Genomic DNA, 11,959 nt, shown 5'->3' with positions numbered 1-11,959 from the left:
AAGAGGCTCGTATAAGTCCTTGCGAGCTGAGAAATTTGGAGCGCAGCGCCAGATATGCAGGTGCAAGAGGTAGCGGCCCGGATCGGGTTTACCGTGCGAAACGAACTTGGTGAGGTCAAGGTGGATGGTGACGGTTGAGTTCTCCTCCATGTGTGGGAGATGCGGATGACGCCGCCTCCGTCTTGAAGCATGTGCTTGAGGATGGACAAGTGGGCCTACAAATACGAATTAGATTTGTAGAAGGGTTTCCGGGGATCAAGGTGTGTATAGCTAGGTATCCGGTGGTGGGCCTGGCCCCAAGGCTGGTTTTTGGGCAATGTCTCAAGAGCTTGGAGGGGCCATCAACCCCGATGTTGAGGTAGGTGACATATAAGACTACGTGAAGGGTGCAACAGGTTATTGGGTTGCCATCCTCAACCAGCTTCTGGATTCGAGTATTCTCCGGCCCGATTGAGTGCTTTTCCATGATGTCGGAAACCTTGGCAATCTCCTCTTGTGAATGAGCCGGTCGCCAGGATAGCAGAGAAGCCAGTCTCCTCAGTGCCCAAGATGAAGTAGAACGACGATGGGCTCTCGGGGACGTGATGCGATCTGTTTGTTCTACGAAGGGCCCTGGGCGGGGGTCGAATGTTGCAAACGGAATGCAGGCCAGCCCGGCGGAAAAAAAGAAGCGCCACTAACCGGTGGTCATTGGACATTTTGTCAGGTGTCAGGACGGAACTGGCAAGGATAACATGTATATTCGTGTTATTAGATAAGATACCTTATGCTTCAGGCCAACCGTCTCTCTAAGGTAGCTACCTAGTAGGTAACTACCTAGCAGCTAAGTCCCTTAGGCTTCCAATTAAACAGGATAGTGTGTCCCCGCCTGCTCCTTCCCTCTGATTTCGACACCAGGCTCGATTCGCCCCGCTACCCATGTGAGCTCAAATTGTCATCAGTCTTTCTCTGTTTCGGTTGCGAATTTTGTCTCGCTGCAACTTGCTGGGGCGGATCAGCAGACGACAGCAACAATACCATATTGCCGTGTTGTCGAACCATCTGCGCTTTTGTCCCCTCGTGTCCAAGCCCGCCATTGGGGTGAAGCGCATACAATGTCTCAAGCGCCGAGCTCTTGCGAACTTGAGCACCAAGACGACGAGTCGCAATCACGGTCATGATGAAGAATATCAGAGCGAGGCCAAGCTGCAAAACGATGAGGGTCAACCACACCCAGCGCACCTGCACAAATGTTTGCATCTCAGGGACAGTGCCAACCACCGGGAAAGCATTATCCGCCCCATCGGTCGAATTGATATCAGATCTGATAGAGAGAAGGCTGGAAAGCGTTGTCAACCAGCTTGATACCTCAACAGGCTATCTGTCTGAAGGAACAGAGGAGGCTCGTCACTTACCCATTGGTTATGCTTACCGCCAAATTGGTGGCCACATTTTGCAGCCTCTGTCGTTAGATTTCGGTATCCCAGGTCTGCAACCGGTTTTCGACTGTTCCAAAGTCATCGGTTCTGTATCCGTATACGGCATCAGCAAGCGTTGGGGTTGCGACATTTCCCACCAGAATCTTCACCGCACCACCATCCCAGGCCCAGATACCAGCTGAATCATGGGTGATGGCCTGGCCCAGGAGTGTCAAACTCCGCACATCTGCGGTAAAGTTTGAACCCTGAGCTGTCGGAAGGCTGCCCTTGAGTGTGAGCACCCCTTGGTTGGGGTTTCTCCCGTCCTGCTGACACTGTGTCTTCTGTGCCCCTCCACTGACCAGTCTTGGTGTCGTACAGTTGATTGCTATCACACCGTGGTCTGAAGGCCCAACCACGTCATGTGACGACAGAGTCACTGTGCGTGCAGTTCCATTGTCAACGCGGACCGAGTATCTGTTGACGCAGGCGTAGTAAACCATCTCGAAGGCCTGCCAGTTCCAAGGGTTCGAGCTTGTTGAGTTGCCGTGAGTGTATGTGACGTTGCCGGCGTTAGACCAGACAACCTTGTATCCGGCCACCCATGCAGCGGCAAGGGTCTTATTTTCGGCGAAGGCAATAGATCGAACGAGACGTGAGCTGTACAATGTGAAGGACACTGGGGCAACGAAGTACTCGTCTTCCTCACCAAGGAAGGACACATTGTAGGCCAGGGTTCCGTTAAGCAGGAGGGGTTCTTGTCAATCGTATTATCCCAAGTTGTCCAGTAACGGGAGGTAGAAAAGGGGACCTGCCCGACCCGTATTCGATCCGTAATGTTGGCTACCTTGGAACAAAGCGACAAGCTTTCAAATTCAGGGAATTCACAGGTTCCGCTGGGGCATACCGGAACCACCTCGCTGATCAGTGAACCTGACGGATGCACAAGGCCGACCCGAAGACGCCACGACTCGCCTTATCAAAAACATCGAAATCGGTTATGGGATGCTCTTGATCGAACCAATTCCACTTCCTCTGGCTGATACACTCCAGCACCGGGCTCAGGAAAGCTGCTTTAGCTAGGGTGGTGAAGAAGGAAAGAAAGGTGTTGAGGGTGATGTGGAATGAAAGCTTGGGAAGTGGGTGGTTGTCATATGTCTTCAGGACACTGATGATGACTGGGGGTATGTTGTAAGCATTTGCGCTGTGACCCTTCTGGAGTTGCACCCACTGAAGAGAGATCAAAGACTGACCACTAGACAGAGAAGCTCAAATATCCAGACTTTTACGAGTTCACCTCGAGGTCTTGGTGGGCAACCGGTGAATTGGTCCTCTGCACCGAGATGATCCTGACTGGCGGGCTGATGAGTAACAGTGCCCGTCTTCTTCTCATCGAGGGCTGTCCCCATGGATTCTTGGGATGGAGATAATTCCAGGGAAGCTTGGGCGTGAAATTCTGCGGTTTCCATGATTTGTCGGTCTTTGTTGAATATCCGGCAGGAGCAGGTTTGGAATGCCAATATGCCGAAATCAACACACGAGTTGAGCATCCCTGCAGAGGTGGATTTAAAACCTGAAAGCCGTTGGTCTATTTATGCATCACATATCTCGAATCACATAAACTTGGCGTCAAGCATACTTGAGTGCGGGTAACTAAAGTGGCCTCAAACTGCCTCACAAAGGCGCACTTAGTATCCTGGATCCAGCTCCAATCAATTTATATTGCAGCTTCAATGCTTGTGAGTGTGGAGCTTGGTCGCCGGATGTTTGACCCAGCTGTCCCACAGACGGCTATAGTGTTCGGAAAGAGATAACAGGCCGGTATCTTGATACAACCACAGGCCACTGGCATTGGTCGAGATATGTACGAGACGCAGCACCCCAGATCGTCAAACCTGATAAGCACGCCACCCACAGTCATGGTTTCTTCCCAGCTTTTCGATCTACCGGCATGTTTTAATTTCAACAAGGCATATTGACATTCCGTGTCGGAACCGCGTTGTAACGAAGCCATTGCTTTTATCTGTCAAGATCAACCTATGGGGGGATGGGTGACCTTGGTGACAGGCCTACATACCTACTTGGGCGATGGTTGCACCGCAGGTAGCCTCTTAACCAAGATTGGGTAGGTATGATTATGCCTACTAGGCCAGGCAGGCGCTCTAAATTCTAGAGGCAATCACGAGAACTAAGTATATACGTATAAACATGACCCTGGTACGCCTTATTAGCTGTGTTCATACGCCGCAAACCCTCTCTGTCAGGTCCCATTAACACTTACCTCCGTGTTTAACCTTACACATCGGTATTTTCTGGGACTGCTGTATCGTAATCGCATCTATCCGAAAGACCTGCAGAAATGCTCGCTATCACCCGTCATGCCGCGTATGCGGCGATTGTTCTGGCACTAATTCTGCCCAGCGCCCTTGCCACCTTGACCACAACAACGGCCACTCCAGCTATCCAGACGCAGAGGCAAGCCAACTTTCCCGGGAATCCGTACGGCGTGTATCGTCCTCGTGACTGTGTGGCAAATTCGAGCTACATCCGCGCAGAGACATGCTCTTGGAGAGGAGACCGGAGAGGTATCGACCCCGATGCTGCCTGGTTGCGATGCACCATCTACACAGATCAGGTGAAATGGCCAAAGCCACCATCTGTGAGGACTACAGAGAGTGTTGCGCCAAGAGTCCCTCCTGCAGTCGAATAACATCCGGGTGCATGAGGTTGATAATCTGCGAATTCCACTTTTTCGCTCCGATGTGCTCTTCCACTTCCGTGTATCAGTTGCTGCCGACACGGAGTCAGACATGGACGGAGTTTGGGGAGGGTGTCACAACCGCTTCGATTGATAGATTTGGGGGTGGCGTTGCGGGCACTGATGGTGGTAATGGTGGTGTGTCTCGGAGCGTGGTTCTGAGTGCTGGATATCGGAGCTTCAAGACGTCTACGACTGCGTCCACTACATCCACAGGGAGGAAGAGCGGCCCACCAGGGATCGGTGTAGCTCAGGAGACATTGCTGCAGGGAGCTCAACCGTTGTGGAACCCGAATTCCAGGAGGCAAGACGTCCATGTAATTTATTACGACAACTGTTCTCGCCTACCGACCTCGGGAGCAGCTGATTCTTAGGCCATACTATCTCTGTTGACCCGGTATCAAAGATTCACCACACTGAGAATACCCTTCTTACTCTGAGGTATCTGCATACACTGTGCCCAAGAGAGAATACCTGTACTAGCTAAGCGTTGCCGCTATGACTTACCCAATAACGGTGTTGTTTGCGGTGAGTGATCAAGACTGGAACATAAATATCTTTACAGAAGGGTGAAGATTTTGAAACTGTTTATCACGTCAAAATACAGATTACAATGCAGATCCAGAACTTCCAGGTCTAAATCTTGGAGGCCAAGCTTTCAGAATTCACAGACCATACCACGTTATCGCAAACACTTGAACGATTGCAATGTTGTCTTGTATTTGCTACCTTCTCCATATTCTTGCGTCAATAATACGCAAATTGCTTGTCTGTCTGCTTTACTTTGTCGAACTTCAAAAGAAAGGTCGACCCACCGCGTTGCCCTTCACCAAGCTTCAGCCAACACAACTCACCTGTCTGCACCTCCTTCAAAAGGTCAATTTTCCAACTTGTCGGCTGGTTGCACTCATATCATGGCATCAACAAGTTCGGAACCAAGAGGCCTGAACTGCTCCCTGTTGAGATTCAGCTCATGATTTATCGTTCTATGTGGAAACCAGCATCGGTCGGCTTCGACCCACGCGGGTCGAGAAGGGCAACCGATCGCAGGTACGGAGGAAAACCACCCGTTACCCTCAGCATCAACATTGAAGCACGGAAAGAGACTTTGAGATATTATCAGGCATTCTCGTATCTATACAGTGGCGATCTTGGCTCCCCAAGACTTTTTTAAGGCTGGATTAACCCATACATTGACACTCTGCATATCACCAGGATTGCAGTCACGTTCATGAAGTGATTGCAGTTCCATACTCTCCGGGAGCCCCTCCTTTTGGTCATCGTTGAGCCTCCAGACTATCCTACCACAGGCATGCATCTGTCCACTTTCGAGGGCCTTCGTTCAAGATGTTACCCCGAGCTCTCCTCACTTGTCAAGGTGATGGACTTCCCGACTACACAGGGACGGTACCGTGTCTGCAGGACGACCATCGAACAGACACTTGCCCTTATCAAGTGGGAAAACGCCGGGTTTCAAACAGCCATCAGGGGCCACCGTGAAGAAACCCGGACATCTGGCCTTCACCCTGACGATGTCGACATCCTGAACGGCTTTTGTCGGACTTGGGAATGGCAGTATGACCCCTCGTCCAGCCATCTGATTACAAGCCCACGGTCATCCACTATATCTCCAGAAGATGCAGCCTGCATACAAAATCCCAACCTCCAATCGAACCTGCGTCTTCCCGCGGTGGTATCCCACTTTTTTGACGGCCATGCCTCAGACCATTTCAGACAACACTGTGTAGTGGTTTTTCACAATGACCCTCCCACTTCGATTCAGCACAACAAAGAAGAACGGTGGGCATTTCTCAAGGTTATTCCTTGGTGGAAGGAATTTTCGCATGAGGAAGTGGTCAATTTGGCGTTTGATAACATGTTTCATTTCAGACCCGTGGATAGAAGCCCACCGCCGGGTCAGAGTGGCTCATTCGAGGAGGCCATAGACATGTTTCAGCCTCCTCCCTCAAGGTTTGGGCCAGTTAGACGTGGACAGTTCCCCACTAGCGGTAAGGTGGTACATGGGGTTTGCGCACCTGACTTTTGCTTTCCACCTGGGGAAGCCGGACGGGAACTGGAAGATGATGAGGGGATGGAAGACTGTCACTTTGAGAAGAACATGAGTTACTTTCAGGGCCGGGACGGGTTCGTACACACGGTAGAGGGGACGTGGCATGAGGTTTTGAAGGAGGACGAAGAGGAGTCGGTCAATGTTGATACTTGTGTGATACAAAGATTTCAGGGTCTACATTAATTTGCGAGAGGAATGTGTAGATGATGGTTGATAACTTGCTATACTACAGTCTATATGGGAATCATCAAGTAAGTCTGGTATCGTTATAAATACCTAGTAACGTGCTTGTAGATCGTGGTGTTGGCATTGTACTTTTGATGTAGTAGTGGTGGTGGTGGTGGTGGTGGTGATAGTGGTAGCTTCTAGCCCTGGGCAAATGGACAGGGTCATATATGGGATGCACAGGAAGTGAAAAGGGGGTGCACAAATAGGATTTGATTGCACCGCTACCGACGAGAAACTCGTGCAGCGGGTAGTTGCAACTACAAGATCCTGAAACAGCCCACGAGAGTACCGATCTTCGGTTGGCATCTACTGTATTGACATCTGCCCCTCTCTCGACCAGTAAGTAGCCTTGCCAACTTTGAACTCAACCCGGAAACATGAATTGCGACCCGCAAAAGTGGTGTAAGCGAATCACCATTCCGTTCATCGACGGGGGCACCAGCATCGAGCAAAGCTTCCAGTACATACAGTCTCTACTCCGGTATAAGAGATCCTAGTTGCAATGGGCGAGACAGAACCGATTCGTTGCCGAGGGGTCCGCTAGTATGCTGCAGAATTCCGTCCACTTTGGCACCGTGTTCGGCCAATAGTCGTATCATCTCCGGTTTGTAGGTGAGGAGTACCGCTGTCATTCCGTCTTTGCGTCGATGGTTGACATCTACACCGGTGTTCAACACCAACTTTACCAGCTCCGGTTGCACCCTGAGGCAGTAGCGGGCGACAACATGAAGCTGTTGCCAATCATGGACGTGTCAGAGACGCAATCTGACACACAAGAGGGGAAATAAGCGAAGCTAAAAGAAATAACATACCAGAGTGCTACCATGCTCGCCGATGTTATAAAGCTCGGCGCCAGCTTCAAGGAGTAACCTGATTTTCTCGAAGTGGAGGGCCTCTTTCTCACCAACACAAAGGTTAGAAGCTGTTCCATAACCAGGTGTTTGTCCCATCTTGATCTGCTAAAGCTAGCCAGTTCCCTCGTTGAGAGAGTCATTACCATGGGCGTCTCTTGACTTCAACATCATCTCCACCAGTCGAAGAAGCTCGGTATTGACGGCCACTGTCAACGCGCCAGGAGAGGATTTAGACCAGCGATAAGCTTCGTACCATACTGGATAGTTATTCTGGACCATGTAGCAATTCGCACTGACCGTTTGCAGCAAGGCTTCATCCATCTCCGACTTTGTCTATATTGGCCGCCTTTTCGATCAAGTCGAGTATCAAGTGCGCCCAAACGTAAGTCCGATGCGGGACACTGAGGAGCCGGTTCAGAAGGAAGTATTTCTCATTGTCTTCGAGGCCCAAAGAGTGAAGCGATAATTTGCACTCTGGCTCGAATGAAGATGTTGATCTCGTCTGATATCTTCTGGATCTCCTCCTGACTTTCACCACGTAGGTGGATTACAGAGGAACCCGGACTGTCCCTGACCTGGAACTCCCGTCGAATGGCCTCAAGCGGTCGACTAGTCAGAACGAAGCGTAAATTCGGGCATTTTCTGGTTTTGTTCAGGCGCATGAGCTCTTGAAGCCCTCAGGATCTGTTTACAGTTTGCTTTTAGTGGCGGCCGGGAAGCAATCTGGGTTCGACAATACTAAGTAGAGCTGATGTAATACACAACTCAGCGCTGTTCATTGTCTTTTGATCCTCAACATCGTCTTTGAAAAAAAAAGTAACAGGTTTTTCGAGCCGTGGTGGTTGGAATGACATCCTCCACCAGATGTTTGGCCAGGACTGATTTCCCACACCCAGGGTCCGCTGATACCCAGAGTGTTCGAAACGCCCCCCTTTCCCACTGGCAAAATAATGAATGCTGGATAAACCACTCACAGGTACCCTGGACCACATCGGGATTACGATTCTTGCGGTCTAGATATGGTGTTGTAAACAGCACGTCCAACAGGCCGTGAGCCTCAGCCGGGAAATTGCCCGCTTTTCTCGACATCCCGAGGCTCTAAATCTCTTGGGACCTCTTGAATGCCTAGAGAACTCATCAGCTACGAACTCTTTTTTGAGGTGGATGTTGGTTGATGTTCACATGTGTCCCAGACTCTCAAAAACGACTTTGCGACGGCGGCTGCGGTCGCAGCTGCATATCCCTGAGATTGTTTGTTCTTGTGACGATGCGCGTAGTCACAGATGCCTTTAATGACCAAGCAGTTGGAAAAGGTCTCCCACACCCCAGCACCTTCCATCTCAAATGCAATGATGCCATCTCGCTCCACAATCTCATCACGATCCTTTCCCAACCTCATCACCGTGTCCCCAGAACCTACGCGTCCAATGCGAATGATAGAGCCACTCTGATAATCCAACCTTCGGCGAATCACAGTCTCGGTTTCATTGCAGCCGAGCTGTTGACAAGTCATCTTAATCGACCACATACAGACTCCATCATCACCTGCACACTCTTCACATTTCTCTTCACCGCGATTCTTGTGCAGGTACTCCGATCTGAAAAGAGAATCCCAACGCGTACCAAGATAACCAGAAGACCAGATTTTCCCTTTCAAGACCTCAAGATTGCTGGTGACATCTCTCTGCAGCAGCTCCCATGCCTGTTCTGTCCGTAACTTCACCAGCACAGGAAAAGTCCAAAATGACTCGAAAATGAAAGCATCCCGACATTCTCTCAGTCTCGGCTTGACAATTCGCCTATTAGATACGCCTCAAAAGATTACCAACACGCCTCAAAAGATAGTTGACAGGTATTAGACAAACTTACACCACCACGAAAAAATATCTTCCACCGATACCCCAAATCAAAATATGCTATTTGCATTGGCAGGTACTCGCTTTCAGACATCAGAAGAGTGACAGAGCACTCCAAGATCATCTCCTACCTATCCAAACAGTCACTTCACCTAAATGCAAAAAAGGCGGTCCAACCTGACGCTGAGCAAGACTGTAAAAACCAAGTCCCAAAAATAAATCATTCATACATCATAGATCTCATCACAAGACCACTCTATCAAAATGACAACGCGGTCCCACCAAAAGGTCCCAAATAACCCCTTACCCTGTCTATATACTATCAATCAACACCCGCCCCTTTCCATCAGCACCACCCCCTCACTCCTCTTTCTCCCGTTCCTCATCCTCCTCCCCTCCCTCAACCTCAACCCCCAATCCCTCAACCCCTCTCCCCTAACCCAACTGATCCCCTTCCTCCAGCTCCCCTCTTTAATCGCCCTCGCATCCCTCTCATACACAACACCAGTGAGCATCAACGCCGCAACAAAAACCCACACATCACCCCCCTTCATCGCCCTCCACCACCTCCTCTTCACTCCCACCTTCCAGAAGCTTTCGACACTAGCCTTGGCGCTATACAAGAAGATCTGTCTGCTTCCTTGTCTCCCCTGCTCGATAATCGCCCAGAGACCAGCCAGGAACCCACCGAGGAACATCCGTTGAGTGGGCAGGAAAGTCCGTGGGAACCAGCTCTGGAAGAAGCAGATGCTTGACCAGGCGGTGGCAACGGCGCCGGTGAGGAAGGTCGACATCCGGAGAGCGTTGGACACAAGGGTCTGGATGGTGGAGACGGGGAAGTGATAAAAGGACTTCATCTTGGGGACCATCAGGACAGAGTAGACCAGCAAAAGAATGCGGGTGAGTGGTGGGAAGGAGCGGAGCCAGAAGGTGAGGAATGTACGTGTGCAAGATGGGTCGGATGGGTGAAGTGTCGCACAAGAAAGCGACGTGATAAGGGGGTGGGCGCCCGAGGTCAGAGGCGCGATGGCGGAGAGCCCAGGGGGGAGGGTGTCCTCTTTGCCTGGGAAGAGGGTTGGCGAGATAAACGCCCTGAAAACGTGTCAGCACCATGTCTTCACCATATCTAGAATGCAAAGCTTACGGCCAGCTCAACTTCGCCATCCTCGCAAGCCCGTCCACCACCACCTCAGTTGTAGGCCACTGCATTCCCGCCGGGAAATCCTCTGGCTTGGGATGCAAATACGTCAACGAAAACCTCTCCACCATATTCCCGAACCCCTTCGGGAAACACTCCCTATCAAACACCGCCGCATGCAACAACTGCCCAAACGCCAACGGCTGCAACATCCAACTCCCCCACCACCAAGGCCTCTCCCTCATCTTCCCCTTCCCGCCCAACCCCGTCTTCTCCCACCCCCAAACCATCCCATTCTCCTCTGCGCAATTCCACCCCCACTCCACAGCCTTAAACCCCAAAAACAAAGCAATCGTCACCCTCAACTGCTCCGCCGGATAAACCCCCAACGCCAACCCCGCCAAACTCGCCCCAACAGCCGGCGCGTACGGACTCGTTAGCGTGCTCGCCGTCTTCGGATTCCGCTTCCTAAACGGCGCAGCACTCGGCTCCAGCAGCTGCACCCTCAACCTCGTAAAAAACCTAAACAACACTCTATACAGAAACAAAATCGTGCTCAAACTCAACCCCAACCTCAAAGTAGGACTCTTGTGCAACCCCCCCTGCTTATCCTTCCCTCCCCCATCCCCCTTCTTCCCCAACAACCTCGTCTGCGCCAACCCCCAAAGCTTCATCACCGCCCCGGTGGCCATAAACACCCTGATGGAATGCCTGATGGCCTTTGCATTGTAATCATCCGCCCCTTGTGCTGTCGGCGGAGCGACATCCTTCCCTTTGATCGACCCCCGTCTCTTATCCCCCTGCCCACCAATAGACCCCTTCCTCCCCTGCTGCTGTGGCATCTGCTGAGGCCCATCCATCATATTCCTCACCTTCTCCACCGTCGGCGCTCGCCGCTTCAGCGCTCGGGATTTCGAAATGACATATTTGTGCAAGAGGGCGTATTCGCGAGCGGAGATGGTGTATCGGAGCGCGTTGCGGAGGATGGGGTCGGAGGACGGCGAGCTGTTTGCCGTCGTGGCACCGGCGGCGCTCGAGGGCGAGGCCGCCATTGTGACGATCTCGCAAATTCGGTTGTCGGGTCGATATGAAAAAGTATTGCAAAGCAAAAACGCCGTGATATTTTGAGAATTGGACGTTCAAGTTCGGGTGCAGGTTCTCGGTTGATCCGGAAAACAGTACGCTGAAGATGGATGGATGGATATGCGGGCGGTAGGTAGGTAGGTAGGTATATGCACGTCAGGCCAGCCCAGCCTGTCGGGTACCAGACCTCAGTCAAGTGTCAGCTGTAATTTTAACTCGGCGCGGCGCGGGGCGCGTCTCTTGTTCCGCGCGGAAAGGCTGATCAACAAATAAACAAGACAGCCAGCAAAGAGTCAAAACTCAAATAAATACAACCTCTCAATCGGTTGGCAGACGTATCGCGGTAATCTGAAAAGCCCAACACAGCTGTCGTTGATGATGGAAGAGGGGGGACAATGGAGAGTCTCCATCAAGATCTACGAGCTACGGGGAACTCCTCCTTTACACGTGCCAAAAAAAGCCGAGGTCATCCTGTTCCCCATGCACGAAACCCACTTGGCATTAATGCACGGGCCAGAAAACAGGGGTCTTCCCCACACTCTGCTTGAGTCCCATTCTCCACTTTCAAATCTTG

At 51.4% G+C, this 11,959-nt stretch overlaps 3 protein-coding genes across 3 annotated transcripts; 1 reads left to right on the top strand and 2 right to left on the bottom strand.

Annotated features, from left to right (window-relative positions):
- Nucleotides 1-115: 115 nt before the first annotated feature.
- On the bottom strand, nt 116-466 carry QC762_403655 (uncharacterized protein; the record flags this gene model as incomplete). The annotated part of the gene is made up of 1 exon (XM_062889823.1): nt 116-466. The coding sequence occupies one exon, from the start codon at nt 464-466 to the stop codon at nt 116-118; it is 351 nt and encodes a 116-aa protein (XP_062743424.1).
- A 3,290-nt stretch (nt 467-3,756) lies between these two features.
- QC762_0065700 (uncharacterized protein) lies at nt 3,757-4,107 on the top strand (the record flags this gene model as incomplete). Its single annotated transcript, XM_062883675.1, has 1 exon — nt 3,757-4,107. The coding sequence occupies one exon, from the start codon at nt 3,757-3,759 to the stop codon at nt 4,105-4,107; it is 351 nt and encodes a 116-aa protein (XP_062743423.1).
- A 5,179-nt stretch (nt 4,108-9,286) lies between these two features.
- QC762_403690 (uncharacterized protein) lies at nt 9,287-11,794 on the bottom strand. Its single transcript, XM_062889824.1, has 2 exons — nt 10,309-11,794; nt 9,287-10,256 (listed from the first exon to the last, which is right to left on the bottom strand). The coding sequence occupies exons 1-2, from the start codon at nt 11,352-11,354 to the stop codon at nt 9,491-9,493; spliced, it is 1,812 nt and encodes a 603-aa protein (XP_062743422.1). The 5' UTR covers nt 11,355-11,794; the 3' UTR covers nt 9,287-9,490.
- Between the last annotated feature and the right edge of the window lie 165 nt (nt 11,795-11,959).

The sequence above is a fragment of the Podospora pseudocomata genome, chromosome 4, assembly GCF_035222375.1.
Source record: "Podospora pseudocomata strain CBS 415.72m chromosome 4, whole genome shotgun sequence".
In the NCBI taxonomy this organism is placed as follows: domain Eukaryota; kingdom Fungi; phylum Ascomycota; class Sordariomycetes; order Sordariales; family Podosporaceae; genus Podospora; species Podospora pseudocomata.
This window is presented reverse-complemented; position numbering and strand designations above follow the sequence as displayed.